Raw genomic sequence first — 19,698 nt, 5'->3', positions numbered from 1 at the left:
TGGAGCGCATCTTTAGCAAAAAAAACGTGAACTAATAATAAAAAATAAGCACTGAAGTTTAATAATAAAGAAAAGCAGCAGGAGGAGGTACCACCTCAACGCTCACCACCGTCCTGTTTGTCTGTCTGTCTGACTGTGGCGGCCAACGGCAGCATACCAGCATGCTACGGCTAAAAGCTCGCGCTGACTATGAAAAATGTGTGAAAATATTTTGCTGCAAAAACGCTGGTCACCTAAAGGGTACGTGCACGCATTTACGCAGAGACATAATTATGCGCAACGTCTTCGTGTTGCTTTTTTACTTTCTGTTTTCTAAATATATTTTTTTGATATCAAAGTGCTGCTATGCGTCCAATTTTTTGTGATGTTTCAAAAAAGTAACGGCGTTTTTGCCCGTCCAAGTGTTGAACTGGTTTTTTTTGCAACGCCATGAAACATAACCTCCAGCGGCAGTGGAAAAAAGGTTCTCAGGGTGTAGTTGCAAATAATAAAAATTCAGGCACATTTGATAATCAACTAGAAAAAATTAATTCATGCAAAAAATAATGAAATATATAGAAAAACAAAGATAGAGGCCACGGAGAGGAAAAAAATAATATAAATGATGCAGGCAACACAGGAGGCCACAGGAAAGCACACAATAAAAAGCGTCTAAGGTACAAAACAACGGCGAATGGACGGACGGACTGGCGATTTGGCATGCCAATATGCGCATCCTTGTGGACAGTTTATAGAAATACCTACATAAAAAGGGTGCATCGCATATAACAAACCAATAACAACAACAACAACAACAACAATGGGCACACTCAACTTTGATCGCCTCTGAATGTCTAAGACTTTGCGACCACAACGTTGAATAGCGTGGCCAAATAAAAAATGAGCGCTTTCAAAAATGTGTTTAGTGTGAAGTAAAGCAGTAAATCGGCATGTGCATATCCGTGAGCGGCAGCAGCAGTGTCATCGCACTGCAGCATGAAACGTCTTCAAAGGTAAAATTCAACCCTTTGGGGTAGCAGCTCTCAGTCGAATCAACTCATGTGTAGTGAGCGAGAGTTTATCGCCAAATATTGTAGCGTGCGCTTGGAGAGAGTGTGCGGTAAATTTTGTTTTTGATTGAACAGGTTTTCTTTTATTGCGATTTTGTCGCTTTTGCCATGTTGTAGTGTTGTTGCAATTCATATGCTCCCTCTGCCAATTTATGTAGTTTCTGCAAAATTTCGTCCGTTGGCATTTCCGTTCTTTACATTCGCCGTGTGTAATATGAGCGCTGAAGGCGGAATAAGACAACACTGTGTAGTTGCTACTTGCTCAACGAACATTTGCGCTTTTCTTGTGCTGCGCTGGCTTTGCCGCTGTCTCCCCACCAGCCAACTAGCTATTATACAACAAATGACAAATAACTAGATGCATTGTAATAGATTATGTCTACAACTTAATCGCCTTGGATAAATGATGACACTGTTCACTGCTCCTCACATTACTAGCATTGTTGTGCGGCTTTTGCTGATGCCATTGCTACATTGTTGTTATTGTTGTTGATGCCGACATTAATGCTGCTCATACCACAGTCTTGCTGCTGCTAGCTATTTCACTTATGATTTGCATATACTGTTGTTGTTTTTGTTGTGATCTTTTAAAGGAATGTATGTGTTGTCTTTCGTATGTATGTCATTTGAGATTCCTGATTTCTTAAAAAAAAAAATAATAAAGTAGTAAATGTATGTTTGGCATTCACACTGCTTTGGAAAAGAGATAATCGTATGTGTTTGCTGCTTTCTTCAGCTATTGCTATCAAATATTTTTACTTACATACTAGTACTTAAACGAAAATGGACGTATTGTTTGTGTTTTGTTTTTTGGAAAGCGTTACAAGGCACTTGTTATGTAAGTGCAATACCACTAGCGCTTTCGCATGCTCATCTAAACTTGTACATTAGTATCAATGTTAAGCCAAGCAGCGATACGAGTAGTGAGGTGGCAACTTGTATGCCAGATCCACCAGCCAAACGGCAGTGGAATGTGTCGTAACGCGACTGCTTATCGGCAACAATATTCTGATATTCAGCTTCTACCAGCTGACCATCGTAGTAGGTGATCAAATCTTCAAAGGGATATTCGTAGCCTTGTAGACATTCGCATTTGTAGCCGCCAGTTTCATAGCCACGTCCCATAATGGGCACACACTGCAGAAATAGATAATATAGGGTTAATATCAAGGAAATATGCAAATAAATTATGTGCAGATTATGAAATTATAAAAATTATTTAATTAATTTTTACTTACATATGATGTGAGATCATCACATTTGTGTGTATTTTTGAAAGCATTCGGTTCATAGTACGAATCGGGGCACTGATTGATGTCCAGTTGCAACATATCCATGGAGACTGCAACGACGCCCCTAAACAATTTTAAACAATAATGTTTAATAATTAAATTTAGAAAATTAAAATAATTTCATCAATAGATTTTATATATTTGTATATTAATTAATTTTTCCTTTTAGAAATAATATTTCATTTGTACTACCCTGTTCGAGCACTGACAGTTATTGCTTTGCGTTATTTACACAGCGATTTTTATACATTTTCGTTTTAAAAACTATGCTGATTATTTAATATTTTTGTTAAATTTAAACAAAAACTGTTAATTTTGTCCGTAATTATTTCCAACACTTTAAATATACACTCAATTAAAATGCATATAAAAAATACACAACAATTAAAACCAGAAAAGAAAATACCAACAATTAGTAGCTATACAAATAATAAATAAACCAAAAACACATTTGTAATTGGTGACCTACATATAAATTCAACAATTGTTATTGAAATTAACTTCATACTTTGCCCCGGTCTAACGCACTACACTTGCGCAAGTGACTCTATGACTTCAAAAACGCACAAAAAGTTCGAAAACAAAAGACAAAAATAGAATTACTCATAACTGTCTAGCCGACTGCTCAAATTATACAAATAGCCTAACAAAGATCCTTGTGTATACAAAAAAGCACGCATAATAAAAGAAATCCGGTTGTCCCGCTTGTGCGTCAACATCCTCATTTCAATATGAATCCCCACACTTCTACTCACTTGAATTCCAGTTTCACTTTAAGGCTATCCCAGCCGAAAAAGGGTGCCGCATAGGTCACGAGCCATTTCTTCACATAACCATTACAGTCGAATTGTGGTTGTGTCCAATAGCCATGCTTCAGGCTTGCCGCGCGATACGAGTTCGGATAATGTTCGTATTTTTGCATAAATTCACCTGTTTCGTTGTGACGCAACTTCATTTTCAAATAGAACGTTTCTAGGTCATCGAAATTGGTGGACCAACGTTGTTTCAAAAACTTGAAATACTTCTTTTCCGTGTAGATTTCGTGTGTTTTATTCAGGCGTGCCAAATCCTCAACTTTGAATTTACGTGTATTCAATTCCGTTTTGTATGCGTACGGACCGAAATATGTGCGGTTGGTGAATTTGTTGCGTTCCCAGAGCATAGAAGCCGACCAGACCTTTGTGTCGCCCAAAACAATGGCCAGTGTTTCGCCGATCATTTGATCTTCGGTCAGCGGTTTGTCGGCCACACGTTTGCCGGTATACACTTCGTTGGGATCAGAGATCTGTTGTTAGATGAAAAAATAAAATAAAAGAGGGGGAATGTGTTAGAATTTTGCGACAACAAAATGCTCGTTTAACAGTTCAATGCGAGTGAAACTAGTTCCACTGGCCCTACGCTTGTTGCGCTTAAATGCGATAGCTAACATTCTAATTTCTGGCGTTTATTGTACTTTTATTTGCATAACATGTTGATTTCTAGGATCTGCAATTGTTTTTGTACTTTATAATTCAAAATATGCAGGTTTTACACAATTTTCATTTGTTTTTACACTCATTTGCGCTTACGGCAACGTCATTTGTTGCGCCAACTTGTGCAAATAAAATTGTGGCAAACATGTTTTTCTGGAATTTATCATTATTTCTTGCACTAATGATTTTAGCATTTTGATGATGTCGCTTTGACACTGAATATTTAATTTTATGAACTTTTCGAGGCGACAATATGCCTGTGGACACGTTGGAAATTTGAGCAACTTGAATTAGGCGTGGAAAATCATAGTTCACACTTGAAGGAATATTCATAAAATTTAATGATGTTACTTAGGTAATGCTGTATTTTGTAGAGACGTGAACAGCTGTTGCGTAACGGATTTTTAAAACTTGATAATTCACGGTTTAAAGGAAAGAAGTCAATTAGAATCTGAAGTATCTATAAATTGTTAGAAAACCCAAAATATATTTATATTTACTAAAATTGCTTAGACTGCTTTTAATATACGTTTTTTACTCAGTTTTAAATTAGTTATTTTAACATATAAATATTAGCCAAGCTTAGTTGTCAAATATAAATAATTTGCTTACCTGCAAGAAAGCGCTAACGAAATTCGCCAAGCGTACAGCCATTTTAGCTTCGTTTTCAAATTGCTCCTTAGCACCGTAACCCACATCACCACGCAATATCAGATCTTGTGGATGGAAACTAGAACGAAAATGCAATGAAAATTTAGCACTCCTCAAAGGAATCAAATATAAAAATTCTACTCACTTTTTACACGTGCGATAATTCACGCCATGTATGAATTTGAGCACTTGATCGATATTAATGTGTTCCTCATGCAAAGCGCGCGAGCCTGTCGAATAGTTGCGATATTCCGGATGCAAGTCCAAGTATTTCTCACGCACGTCATATGATTCGCGTTCCCATTGTATGGGCACTTTTTGCACCCCTATGCACAACAAAAAAAACAGAACGGTCATTAGCGGAAGTGTTAAAAATGTGCCACAAAAACAACGAGACACTATGCCACTGACAATGACGACCTATTCATTTCTACACATTTCCAACACTTACATCCAATTTTGAGACAATCATAATCGTTATAATATTGCTCTGCCGATGCTCGTTCTACTATTTCACCCAAGTACGGCCGTCGCACAACGTTCGGTAATCGAAAACCGGGCTTACATCGACATTGGTAGCCGCCACGCCGGAAGCCCCAACCGTGCAGCGGCTCACACTCTGTAGTTTCTTTTTTGCAACGCGCAGTATTGGCAAAATGATTTGGCCCCTTATTGCCCTCGCCCTTCGGACATTGATTTATATCTAAACGCTCGAAATCCATTTCCAGCACGGCAATAGCAGTGTATCTGAAAAGAGGGTGGAATTTTTAAATTTAAATACGCTCTACAATGCAATTGTTATTGTTGCTACTGATACATACTTGGGGTATTCAATGTGTCTGAATTGTGTATGGCGTGGATAAATATCTGCAATGGGTACAACAGCTGAAACAAGCCACTTATTCGAACGACCACAGTCAAAGTAAGGGCGTGTCCATTTAACTGGACCGGGACTTTCATCGGCACCAGGCGGTCCATGGAATGTAAACGTTTCGTTTGTATTGTTCGAATAGCGTATTTCAACTTGATAGGTAGTTTTCGTGTCGTGTCGTCCCTCAACGTCATCTGGCAACCATGTCTTGTACCACTCATTTATTTTATACAAGTCCGATGTGTAATCCTTCGATTTGGTATTCGGTAAATGCGCACCCAGATCTTGTACATCGAATGTATTCCAAGTAGAAATCTTTTGTAAATGTATAGGATCGTTGAAATCATCCAAACGGAATGTACGTGGTCCGAAGCGCGGAAAAGTCTTATTGAAGAAGCCACGATAGGAGGATGTATACGAACTGTTTGGCGCAAAGTATATGGCAGAGGCGTTTATATAGGGATTGGCAGAGACATCAGCTACTGTTGACAAGAAATAATACATCATGCCAGGATCGTAAGTGTCATTTATAGCTGGTCGTATAAAACGTGACTGCAAAATATAACTCCAAAAGAAACTACGACTCATTGCCATGTTGTGCAAATGCAGCAGTGCCGTCCGATTAGGAAATATCGGATTGATATTAATTTCCTTAATATCTGGCTTATGGGAAACCGTGTCCTCTGGCAAATATAAGTCACTCACATGTTGTATTGGACAATTGTCGCCGTTTACTTTATCAAATCTGTACTTTATTTCATCAAAAGCATCGCGTTGCTGCCATTCAAATTGGGCGAACACACCCACCACCAGCGTCAGCAGAAATAGTGTATAACTCCGCACTAAAATCGAAGATTTTGCGCTCAACATGTTGGCGCTGACTTTCTCCTATTACTTAAATGAATTACTATAAACTGCTGCAGTTGTATAAACACAAATTATACTTAAAATTTAATAAAACAAAAGTACAAACACAAAAATACAGCACCCACAACAAGACAGATTACTAATCCAAGCACTTGTCGAACTACGCCCTGTTAAAGAATGACGTGAAACAAAATGGAAATGAAATGGCGTACAAGTGTCAGCGCACAGTGTTGCCGTCACCAGTAGAATTGGTATAGAGGCGGTTACATATTTGAAATTAAAATGAAGATATACCTCCATTTATTTATACGCAAATAAAATTAAAAGAATTTTAATAAAATATATAATATATTACTTTTATATTATATTGCTAATTGCTTTGTACTATCATATAAAGTACTGCAACTTTCTCCGCAATTGTAACGCATCGACACAGGGTGATTTTATATTGTGGCTACCAACAGTTTTGTGTGTTTTGTTGTTGGATTTCTATGGCTTGGTTGGCGTTGCCAATATCGGAAGCTAATTTGTTTATTGTTTTAAATTTGAAAATATGAGAAGAGAGTATTGCAATATAACTAAGATTTTTATATTTTCCTCCACATATTTGCTTCACAGATCTTCATTATGTGTGAGTGTATAATATTAGCAAAAATGTTGTTGCTATGAGATAAATAAATTCACTCTTTTTTTTATTTGCTTACTCCGACATTTATTGCTTTCTTTTCTTTTTTATTCTTTTTTTATAATTTGACATCAATGGCTGATATTTAATTTTCTACTCAAGGCAGCGAATTTGAAGTGAATTTCTAGTTTGTTAGTATTCAGTGAAATTAATGAAATATATATTTAAACAGTTGAAGAAAAAGAAGTAATTTACTATGTTCTATATGAATTCGTCATATTTTTCTATACTAGCCTAATTCCATCAGTGTCTGGTGTAGGTGCTCTAGGTAAGAATCCTTTCCTCATAGTAAATATGAATAAGTATGTATGCATGTACTACATATAATTTCTCGTCACAGGTGTCGTGTTTTTGCAATAATAACATGGTTAAGAAGCATCTTCAGCTGAAAGAAACATAAACAATTTCTATATAATCTATTGGAGGGGCTCCAAATTTTTTCGCCTTTTGATAGGGTAAGTGCACAACTGGGGGATAGTTGTATAAATGTATATGAAAGTACTTACAATGTCAATACAAAAATAAAAGTCAATGAATGCGGCGGAAACGTAAATGTAACCGACACATATTTACGTATGTCCGGTGTGGGTTGCCTTCAAAGAGCGCCTCACAAAATATCGTGGATCGCTTGAGAATTAGAAATAAATTTCGATTGCGAACAAATGCAAATGACTACTATGTAGAAATTTGTAGTAAAATATCATACTAAAAAACTAGCAAAATTTGTTTTTTAAAACAATATGAAAATCCAGTCTCCGAACTAGTGAAGCATTTTGAAGAGATAATTTTTAAATTGAATACAATTTACTCCAGTGTTTGACCAGGTGGCAGCCACACATTTCATAATTTATTTACATTTTATTTTGACATTATTTACATATCTTTTACCAAATTGCATATATTTTTGGATATAATATTGAAAACTGTAATAGCAGTAGACATCTGTGTAGTGTTTCTGCAGCTGCCAGTAAGCCAGTTCAATTTGCAATAAAACGCCTCCGCTAACATTCATAAGTAGCGACAATTTATCGCATCGAAAAGTGTCCTCAAAATCGGATAGCAAACAATTAATACATACTAATGCATGTATGTATGTGTATGCATGTAAAATGTGCATCACCATGACTGGCAATACGCCAAATCGTCGAAATTGATGAGGCGCTGTTAGCGGCTGCTTGCAAACATGTCTACACATTAAACATATATGTATGTACATATACACTCATATAACTGCATGTACATTTGTATGTCTGTAAGTACAATTTGTGCAGTTTTCGTACCCGAGGTGTCAACCGCGCCGGTATCGTTGGTCCTGCGGTGCTATTATTTAAATCACGTCAAATTTATGCGCTGCACCAAAGCCCGAACGACGAAGACCTAAAGGAGTTATAAAGCAAAAACAAATTGCTAGTAATATCATCAAAACAAATGGCGAACATAATCCCCTCTACCACACACATCCTGACATACATATATGCATGCACACATGTAAAAGTTTCGCAAAACCAGGTCAATTACTTGGCAGCGCTTATGTTGTAATGTTATTATTGTGGTGGCTGTTTGATGGCTCTTAGCGGTAGTTAGTGCTCGCTGTTCTGTTGTTGGCTGGAGACGACCGCTTGTTGGGTATTGTTGCCCTACTAAAAATTTCACTTCCTGGCATTATCATCAAATGTCAATCTCTGACAATATCGCGACTGTGACGGCAACAAAAACAACAACAACCGCCCTGCAACAAAAAAACAATGATCAACGTCAATCCGTTGAATTAGCGGTTTTAGCCGCGCTGCGTATTTAGGTTAAGTAACTGAATCAGCTGCAGCAGATGTTGCGTTGTTGCTTGCGAAAATTCCCAGACGAGGGAGAGATCGTGTGCTTTTTTTCGATTTACTGCAATCTCACCTGCTGATACCGATTAGCGAGGAGTACAAGTTAAGACTTAACTATGTAAGTGTTCGGTAATTGGACGTGCGTATAAATTTATGTACTAGTAATTGCTGTGGTAATGAGGACAGACTGTTGGTAATCTTGAATCTGAAATCAGCTTTCTAGGCTGCACTCTTATTTTAGTAAAGAACTCGGGAAGGCTTCGTACTACTACAGCTATCTAGTGAGAATATTTATACTACTGTATGGGGGGTGAACGCGTCTGCTATAACCTGTTAGTGACTCGTAGTCATAAATCGGGGTTTTTAACACGAAGATACCCGTATTTATAAGCGGTCAAGAACTACCAAAATTATTTGGGGTCATATTCTATCCTTTAATTGCTGCAGAAGAAGACGAACAACAACAAAAACTCAAATATAAACTGCATGACCAGTTAGAAAAATAATAAAAAACAACAATTAAATATGACCTGCACTAAGCCACTTGTGTTAGTGCCACTCAGCACTATTCTATCCCCGAGCATATGAATTTTTATTTCAACAACTATTGTGTTCGAGTCATAATAGTTATGGCATAAGAGCTTCTTCTACACTTCGAGTACAAAAGAAAGGGTGCCAAAGACTAATATGTGTGTAGACACATATATGCAAACAAATGTGCCACCGTTAGGTGTTCACATTTCGGCTACTGTAGACTTTTCCGGTTGTCTGAACCTTCGGGCTGCACACATAGACACACACACTTACACTAATAACTGCACACTTGGGCAAATAGCGAAGCACATGAATTGTGTTATCCTTTATATTGTCGTAGGTCCATAAAAGTTCACTTGCTGTTGTGGCACACACACACACTCATAAGTACCTTGCTGTTAGTCCTGTTATACTATACTTTATTATTGGAGTGTAGTTCAACTTTTGCTTTTGCTTTGCATGTGTACTCGTACATGTTTTTGTTGTAATGCAGCGAGTTCAAACTTGCAACTGTCGTTGCTTCAAATTTTTTACCCTTTTGGCCACACATACAACAACAAATGTGTTTGTATGTGTTAGTAGTTGAGGCATATTCTCTGTACGGTGCAGTAAAAAGTGAAAAGATTCTTGGCGAAATCGAAAAAAAAAATATTTTTCAACATGTTCTTTGTTGTTCAAAAGGGAGCAAGATGTTTTGACTAACTGGCTTGTTGACAGCTTGTAACATTTAGGCGACTCAATAAGAAATTGGAGGGGCCACAAATAATATAGATGTTGTAGAAATTATACAAAGCGTGTTCAAAAAATAACGGGAATTTTAAATTAAAGAAAAGCTCACCTTTCGTTGCTTTTTTGTGAATTCTTAGCCAAAAACAATACTTTAATGATTTCAAAATCGCCAGCCATGACTCCATGTGACGTTTTCCAATTAGCAAAAATAAAAATAACCTTTTTTAAAAATTTTACGAGCACAGAAGCGAAAAGTCACTGAAAGAGCTAAATGCTATGCCATTGATCGAGTTTAGAATGGTTTGGACGATTGGCAGAAGCGCTGGCATAAATATATGTTATCAAAAGGGCCTGCTTTGAGAGTAGACGAATGAATAAATATTTTTTTCAAAAAACGAAAATTCCCGTTATTTTTTGAACACATTTCGTACATATTCAATCATATTTACTAGGTTAAACTAACCTCAAAATGCAAAACATATTTATTTTAATGTGAATCTTTAGATATCTTTATCGTCATTGTTATTCTGAGATTGCTGCGGGTCCTTGGGTAGTCAGAGTAACATCTTATAAGCCAAACCTAGAATTTTGACGTCTGTCATTTGGAGATTAACTTCAAAATTGGAGTTGACAATCACGAAAAAGTTGAAAAAAGGCAAAATCACATTTGAGACTCGTTCGACTTTCGTTTTCATGAGATATTTATAAATTTTTGTAATTTTCTAGCAATCTTGGAACTATTAAATATGTTTTTTAGTAGTTGTGGAATGATTCTCGTCTTTAAAAATCATAATTTAATATACTGTACTATACTATATACATACATATTTAAAATTTAAGTACAGAACTGTATTGTTTTTATTCTCAACGAAATCTGTTTTTCCCTCTATATTGCCACTTTTATGTTTACTGTTGTTCTTATAGTTGTCAGTTGTCAGTTGTTATGCATTATTTGTACAGTTATACATATAATATAAGATACATATAAACGTCCATTTTAACCCATACATCAGCACATCTCTTCATTCCGTCTACAGGACATTCATACAGAATCGTTACTTGTCGTCGCCCTATCGAAAGGATGAACCAATGAAGGCAAAAAAAACTTTACTTTAAGCGGAAATTAGGTGACAGGAAACAGGTTTCTCCCATTGTTATTCCTTTGTGGCTTTTAGTAATTATGGTATGGCTTTTGTTGTGCTCCAACACGAAGGGGACAACTATTGTTGCTGTTGTTGTTTGGCATTTGTTTCGACATTTTTTTGTTCGCTCATTGTTCAACGTCAATACACAAATGCAAAGCACATGTTTTCATGCATATATATAAACAGATATATGTATAGTACATGTGTGGCTGAGCAGCATCGCGCAGTTTGCAGGCAAAAGAAAATGTAACTTTTACATGCCAACTCACGTGCTGGCAAATGTGACGACAGGCACGGCGCCGACGAGATGTACTACACTCAAATAAATTAAAGTATAACTATTTGACGTGCCCTGGAGTAATTTTTTCGTTGCAAATTCTACAGTTGCATACATACATATGTATGTACAGCCATGCATTCATATTCTCGTTGCAACAACTGCAAAGTGCTGGCGGTTGCCAATCATGCTCATCAGCACTGGAGAACTTTTGGTTTAATTTAAAGTTGCAAATACTTTTCCTTAACTCGATTGCATAAAAAAAAAATACAATAACAAGATAATCAATAAATTAAAGATAAAACAGTTTTTGGTTGAAATATTTCTGATTTGACTGTCAATAATTATTAATACATTTTAAATACATTTTCAATAAAATTATCTCTTTAACATTAACAAAAGATTCTACTGTTCACGTAATATGCTTCTATACATTGCGTATGTACCGAAAAACTAACTGAAATTACATTTTCTAACCTCATTGTTGCATTCTACGGTTAGAAATACTTGTGAAGAATTGGAAAAGGTTAACTGTCCCACTCGGAACTTTACTTATATTTTCATATTCCTCATTGTACAAACATCATCGTCAAGTTGGCACTACAACCGGGTGTCGGTTTTGGCCACGTCAATAATCTTCGCCAGTCGTCTCTGCCTTTCCTTAAAGTTTCGCCAGGTCTACATCTACTTAATCATTTCACCTGGGTTTAGGTCGTCCTTTTCTTTGCCGGCCGCCAGAGGCACCGAATCGTACATTTTACACTAGAGTTGCTAGAGTGTTCAAGCCAGCGCAGTCAGCTGTATTTTAATGCTCAGCACTAGGTCCATATCGCCGAAGAGCTCATACCACTCGTCATTCCATCGAATTCGGTATGCACCATCCCACACGCGTAAGGGACCAAAGTTCCTACGGAGAAATTTTCACTCGAACGCTTTTAAAGGAATGCTAATCGTTGCTCGTCATAGTCCATGCTTACGCACCATACATCAGGACGGTTATAATGACGACTAACTATAGACAAGCACTGAATGCCATTCACAGAGGAGCTATTTAATACCTGCATTGACTCCCTACCCGTAAATGGCGTACTTGGAGAAACAACACTTACCGTTGCAGTCACAGAGCTCGAGTTGCCTCGCGAAACTAGAGTAACACTTGCGTAACTTCGTTCTAGATATTGTAGCTGAATAAACTCCCACCTATCCAGACTAGACCGTGACATACTCAACATATGTCCGGCATGCAAAGAGTCCCCGCATGACACTAACCACCTCTTTGCATGCCCCCTTAACCCTACCCTTTCCCTTTGGTCCGACCCTATCGAAACAGCTCGTTTCCTGGACCTCCCGTTAGATGACTTCGATGACAATTAGGCTATCTGGCAGGCCTGGGTAACCGCTACAACAACAACAACAACAACGGTTATAATGAGTGAGTTATACTGCGTTAGTTGGGTTTTGTGAGAGAGGGCTCAACTTTTCAATTGTGTACTGTGCCTATGATAGTACATATTGGCAAGAGGTATTCTTCGATCGATTTTGTGGCTGAAGTCCTTGTTGATCTTTATGTTGGATCCTAGATAGACGAAGTCGTTCATTACCTTGTAGTCTTAATACATTTACAGTTTTTTAAGTACTCAATTGAAATTTTTCCGACAACGAACGAAAATTCCGAAAATTTCAAAATTAACTGTAATAATTCATAGTCATTCTCATTCTTGAATGCAAGCAATCTTACTGGAGAATACACAGAAGTACTAAGAATTTTCATTTTCACCACCCTTTTAACCACAATAAATTTTTATTACGAAAATTACTTAATGATTTTGTAAAACTTTAAATTTTGTCAACAGCGTCATCTACCGTTAAGATCACGAAATAAGTTGTTTTAAAGTGAATGGATCACGAGGGAAGGTATGTTACAGGATAAGCATGAGAGAAATCGTTCCTATTAATATCAAAATTAAGCCAATCTGTTCCTAAGGCTTTGATTTCTTGATGTTTGTAAATTATTTGGACGTAAGTGTTTGATAAGAGTTCCAATTAAAGATTTTCTAGGCAATTTTAAAAATTGTTTGATGTTATTCATAATTTCATCCATGATTCATTCGTTAGAAAAATTTTAAAAATTACTTGGAAATTGGAAAGTCATTTCGTAATGAGCAACTTTCGATACTTGCTTAAAATAATCGATGTACAGTCAACCTGAAGCTATAGGAACTGTACTGATATGCTGTATACTTATATAAAGGAATACGATGCAAATATACAGAAAACACAATTAAATGCATTTAACGCTTTGTACCTGTAGTCTCTGTTGTACGCTTCTTATATTGGCTACAAGACACGATAAGAGAATGTGGAGGTGGTGATGCGAGAGGACGACTTTCGAGTCGTGTCGTTTTGGGCTATTTCCTGTGCTTTGTTTCATTGTTGTATTTACAATAAGCACACTTAAACACTCATACACATGCATATTTATGTATGTGATATGCCTTGCCACACACACACACACACACATTAAGCAAATGATGAATAGGTATACGAGCTCAGTGTGTGTGCGTCGCACAGGTTCCAAGCAAGCAAATAGGCATTTGAATATTTCTAAATATTTATGTGTGTGTGAGCTTGGCTTGGGAGGTGAGCGAGCCAGACATGACAAACACGCCAAACACGCCAGACATGTGCCAGACAGTAGAAAATGTCTGTGTGTCCGTGTGTTTGTGCAGACATGTGCGAACCGTTATGTAACAATATGCGAAAGTGCAGCATATATTTGTCCCCCCCAACACCCACTCACCGGAAGTGCTGGGTGTCTGAAGACTTCGACTTGACTTTAGTCTGCCTCTCAATGCAGCACCGATGTGTCGACTGCTTGGTGTCGGTTGACGCCACCGCTCAATGGCGGACACACACACACACATACACAATTCATTGGCTGACTCCACCAGCCAACCAACCACTGGCAGGCACTGTCAATGTCTCCGGCGCGCTGTTCGACTATTTACCAGTCGATTGTTGTTGTTGCCGCAAATTCAATGCCCTTCAAGGTATTTAGTCCACGATTGTGTGTTGTGATTGCATTCAGTGTTGTTCAGTGTGTCTAAGTTGAAGGTGTCTGGCTAATAGCACTACACTGCAGTCAGCAGCAATGCATAGCAACAACAACAACAACAATGCATAGTACTTGAATATCAAATCGGTTGTGGCTGAGTGTTGTTGTTGCAACTGTCTGGCGGTTGTGGCCATGTGAATTCAATTCAATTCAAATGTGCATTTTCCTAGTCCGCCTATAGAACGTTGCATTGTATCTTGAATCACGAGACAATATGTACGAGTCTACACAAAGCTGACAATAATAATAGCAGAATAATGGTAAGCTTAAAGCGAGGAATGTTGCTGCTGCTGTTGTTGTTGTTGCTGTTGGCATGGATGATGACGTCGTTCATGACAACGAAAGACGCGCTCATGACAGACCACAGCCACAGTGACGGCGATGGCGAATGTGGAAACGGCAAACAGCAACCTCAACCTCAACCGCCAACAATGCCAATAACAGAAAAAAAGCAACAACAATTTGTATGCTCAGCAGCATTGAAGCAGTTAGTCGTCGTCGTCATTATCATGCTCATGCTCATGCTTATGCTCATGCTTATGCTCATGCTTATGCTCATTGTCGATGCCGTCACCCGTCAGACACCAGTCGCCAGTCACCAGTTGGCAGCCACCAGCCCCCAGCCATCGACTTGTCGGCCGGTCATTCACCCTTAACGAAAATTGCGCTGTTTAGGCTTTGGCGTATTTGGTGTGTTTTAGCAACTTGCACTGTGTGTTGTTGCTGTTGTTGTTTTTCTTTTAAATTGTATTCGCTGAGCCGCAGCAATATAACAACGCTCAATTTGCGCCATAATAACATAAACTCCTCTCTTCCCCGTCACAGGCAGAGCGCTCGGGCTCCACTACACACTCGCCTCCTCCTCCTACTAATGCAACGAATTAATGCGCCGTTTTTTGGGTTTGTTTTTGTATTTTATTGCTTTTATTTTTGGTTTTTCAAATTTCGTTTCTCTGTTTTGATTTGAAGCCTTTGTTGGTGGAGTCCATTGTTATTGTGAATTGGCACTCCACTTCACTTTAACAGTGTTGTGCAATAAAAAAGGAGTTTCAAGGTATTATCTTTTTTTGAAACCAAAGCATTCCAACATGATAATGAAGTTTAACCAACTAAAAAAATACTAAACTAGAGTCAGTATCTTCTATGTTGTGGATGTAAAGTGAAGCTAGTGATGTCAGCTCTTTTTATTTTCTTTTAAGATGTCTTGATGACCCTAATTTGTATGCTTCTGAAGTGGTTTACCAAGTATAAATTAGTATCTTTTGATAAAAGTTAGTCTTCTTTTAAGCTGACGTGCCAGCATCCGAAAGAAGTCTTCAATGACATATGCTGAGATTTCGTCTTTGACAGAAAAAGACATATGGGTCTTTACTAGACTATCGTAGTTACGTCATCCGATAGAAGGGCGGTACTCAAAAATCTGGCCAATTGTCTTTCTATTCTTTATTGCCTCACTGATTGCTGAGAGCATGATGATAAAATCAAAATTTTTTAAGTCAGATAATCGGTCTTAATTGTGCTTAATAAAGGTCTCAAATAGAAGGGAATTTCTTATCCATGTTTATTCTTTAACATCTAGAAATTTATCTAGATATGAGATAATAGTAGTAAAAAGTGATAAATAATAAGCTGTAAAACGAACATTTAATATTTAATAGTGCATAGTTTCAGAAGTTTAAAACCGAATTTGATGGATTTTATGTATTTAGATTTGAAACTACTGATGGATGACCGATTTTATACCAATATTTATTATTTTTTTTTTTGAAACCATTGGCATAGGAATGCATAAACATTAAGCATGTTATAGTCACACTCTCAGAAACGTTGATCGTAGGTCTAGCTTCCCATACGCTATACTTATACGAGGTGTGTTCAAAAACTTACGGGGATTTTAAAATTTTCAATTCTCCAAATGTCCAATAGTCGATTAATTCGCTAAGGTTAGATGTGATTTTATGAGCTTTGCGATTTTTGTTTGTTAAATGCTCACACTTCGTTACATGCTTGTGAATTCTGGGCCAAACCCAATATTGTAATGATGCCACAGTCTCCATACTCACCAGACATGACCCCGTGTAGCTTTTTGCTATATCCAAAAATAAAGAGAACCTTAAAGAACCGTCGTTTTATAAGCAAACGAGAAATCACTGAAAGAGCCACAAACTGTCCCAAAAATCGAGTTTGAAAATTGTTTCGACGAATGGAAGAAGGACTGGAAGGAAGAAGTGTTTGATATCAAATGGGGACTATTTAAAGGCGACAACATTAATATAGACGAATGAATAAATATTAAAAAAAAAACGAAAAATACCGTTATATTTTTAACACATCACGTATACTGCCTAGACTTTGATACGACCGATTTAGAAATCTAGTAACCTCGTGGTTGTAGTCCCACAAACCGTCAGTTGAGTCTTGGAACTGGATGGCTTGAGATATTGTCTGTTCTGAATCCCTTTACTTAGAGATTTTTGATAAATGAAAAGAAATAATTCTCGAAATGAGTGTCAACGCTGAATGAGACGACGTAAAAACTATAATACAAGACATTTATTTATGGAAATTGAACAAACAATGCTCATACGCCTCGTACGTTTCAATACCAACGACAACTTCAATGTTAAATTTTAAAATTAGCCATACAGTGCATAGAATTTTATTACCACGAATTAAGCTTAGGTATACCAGACATAATAAACGAATTTAGTGAAATGAAAAAACAATGGAAACCACGGAAATGGTCCCAGCCTCGTGGGATAACGGGTCTCATTACATAAAGTATTCAAAATTTTCATTTTTTCATATTAGATCATATAGATTTTCATATTAGATTAATAATTTCCTTTAACCTTTGCCCGCAACTCTACTTTCAACCTGCCTTTTACTGCAATTCTTTTGCGCCCCTCTCAATTTAGAGTCGTGTTATTACAAAATTGACAGTAGAAATAAAAAAAAACAATATCGCAACATTGCTTTATTCCCCATTCGGCTGGCGGTTCGCTTGCTTGCAGCCCCTAGCGAGATGTTGCGTTGTGATCTCTAACGTGGTAATCAGTCGTGACCGAAATTTCGCAAGTACTGACCAATACATTGCCTTGAAGCAGCACAAAATTTTAGCTGCCAAACGAATGAATGTCTGACTGGCGCAACTTGTTCAGCTTCCCTTGTCTACCACTGCCATCAAACTCTTCCCCCACATGCTCTACTCTGTTCAGGGACTCCTCTATCTTTCCCTGTTTTCGTTCACTTTTAACTTGCGGTTGCTTTGTTCGCCTTTTGAAGATTTCTTCTGCTTGATTTCTTTGAAGTTTTCTTTCTTCTTTTGGAGCCCAAACAAACATTTGTACAAACATATAAACTCGCATACCTATATAAATAAGCGAAGTTATGCACATTTGTCTGCTAAATATCTTTTGGAGAGCAGCAGCATTGAGTCTGTTTGGCAGCCAAGTAGCAGTCATTGCATGCAAACACACACACCCACAAACAGATGGGCAGACAGACAGATATATTGTTGTTAAATTGTTTTATTTTCGCATATTTATTTTTTATTGCTTTTTATTGTATTTTTTTCTTTTTTGCATTTTTTTATGTTTGCACAAATTTGTGCATTTGTATGAAGATCTGTTTGCACTTTGTCTGCCTTCTGCGTTAGCGCTGTTTGTCTGTATGTATGCACATTTATATGTTGCATTATGTGCTGTGCTTGTCTTCGACTTTCGATATTTACTCTTTTTTTCCTAAATTTTTCGCATCATCCAAAGGAAGCTTTTTGGCGTATTTTTTTCCAACTGTCAGTGTTTATCGTTGCTTTTTATTGTTGACGTTTCTTCTGGTTTTTATTCAACTCTTTATTGTATATAAGCAATAGTATTTACATATGTACATATGTATGTATATGCATTTTTTGGTTTTTGAACTTTCGCAATTCATGCGCACGATTTCGGTGGCAATACCCCCAAATTTCGCCGCCAATTTGAATTGAGTGTGTTCATATGCCAACTGGTGTACGGGAATGCAATCGCGAAAGATGATTTGTGACAACAAATTCCATATTGTTGATTTATGTATGCATTTTTGAGTAATTCCGCAAAATTTGTGTTGACTTTTTGGCCGCGTTGATTTCGTGATTCTTGCGGTTATTGCAAAATATTTCACTAAATACTCATGTGTTAATTAAAATATTTGCACTTCTCCGCTCTGTTAGTGCGGGAAAATTGTTGAGTTTTTAGAAAAATTCATGAATATGTGATTTCGATTTCGCGGTTTGTGAAAAATATGGCTTTTCGTAAAATTTTAAATACACTTTATTGCGCTTGTCAACAGTGAGTTTATGAATGCAAATGTCTCTGTTAAGAAAATATTCTCATAGAACCATTTTTAATTGCATTTTGTTCAACTGGCTATCAAATAGCACAGGGATACGACTATGAAATAATTTATATTTACAAAATTGAGCAAAATCGGGTCAATACTTCCTGTAGCTCCCATATAACAAATATACGGATCTTCAAACTGAACTTTAGACCGTATATATTAGCTAATATGTATGTGAGATATCTTAGTCAAATTAAATGAATATAAAATCTTGGATATAATGTAACTCAGTGGCAAAAATTGTTGAAATCGGTTCAAGAATTACCCCAGATCACATCTACTTTAACCCTTTCATGTCAAATGTTGCCTATAGGCAACATTGTACTTACCGGCTTCTAACTCTCGTTATTTAAATATTTTTGACCAGCGGTTTTTTCAATTATGTAGACTTATGTGTTGTGCAAGCTTACAGTTAAATTTTTTGTAATGAGCTGTGCACGTATTCATTCAGTAGGCCTTCTCCGCAGAGTGGAATTGTCAAAATCGGTTTCACGAAAAAGTTATACTGAAGTGTTTATACAAAAAGTGCTCAAAAACATAAAAAAAAATTGTTTTATTTTAAAACAAAGTGATCTATATAAATAAGTAAAGATAAGAGAGTTATTTAAAAAAAAAATTTCACGAGAAAAGTGTTTAGTTTTTTTATAATAATCTAATTTGTGCCTATAAGCAACATCCTGTAACTAATGAACCAGGATACATAGGAATTTGAAATTTTTATCACTTCATATTAGAGTTAAGACTAATATATATCTGTCCTAAAAAAAATGTTAGCTCCGCCCAGTTTAATTCTGACATGAAA

The 19,698-nt window shown here is 36.9% G+C and overlaps 2 protein-coding genes across 25 annotated transcripts in view; one reads left to right on the top strand and one right to left on the bottom strand.

The window, feature by feature from the left end:
* The window catches only part of LOC105216098 (heterogeneous nuclear ribonucleoprotein R), a 127,595-nt gene that overhangs the window by 2,539 nt on the left and 105,358 nt on the right, over positions 1 to 19,698 (top strand). The window lies entirely within an intron of this gene.
* Gpr158_1 (uncharacterized) lies at positions 1,212 to 6,392 on the bottom strand. The gene is made up of 7 exons (XM_011190406.3): positions 5,286 to 6,392; positions 4,916 to 5,211; positions 4,610 to 4,790; positions 4,426 to 4,543; positions 3,097 to 3,626; positions 2,288 to 2,405; positions 1,212 to 2,186 (listed from the first exon to the last, which is right to left on the bottom strand). The coding sequence occupies exons 1-7, from the start codon at positions 6,203 to 6,205 to the stop codon at positions 1,920 to 1,922; spliced, it is 2,430 nt and encodes an 809-aa protein (XP_011188708.1). The 5' UTR covers positions 6,206 to 6,392; the 3' UTR covers positions 1,212 to 1,919.

The sequence above is a fragment of the Zeugodacus cucurbitae genome, chromosome 2, assembly GCF_028554725.1.
Source record: "Zeugodacus cucurbitae isolate PBARC_wt_2022May chromosome 2, idZeuCucr1.2, whole genome shotgun sequence".
In the NCBI taxonomy this organism is placed as follows: domain Eukaryota; kingdom Metazoa; phylum Arthropoda; class Insecta; order Diptera; family Tephritidae; genus Zeugodacus; species Zeugodacus cucurbitae.
This window is presented reverse-complemented; position numbering and strand designations above follow the sequence as displayed.

Excerpts from the sequence above, each read along its gene's own strand:
- Gpr158_1 (XM_011190406.3), bottom strand. The coding sequence starts at position 6,205 with ATGTTGAGCGCAAAATCTTCGATTTTAGTGCGGAGTTATACACTATTT. Across the intron at positions 4,791-4,915 it reads TGATTGTCTCAAAATTGGAT|GGGTGCAAAAAGTGCCCATA; the intron begins GTAAGTGTTGGA and ends TGTTGTGCATAG. Across the intron at positions 4,544-4,609 it reads AATTATCGCACGTGTAAAAA|TTTCCATCCACAAGATCTGA; the intron begins GTGAGTAGAATT and ends TTTTCGTTCTAG.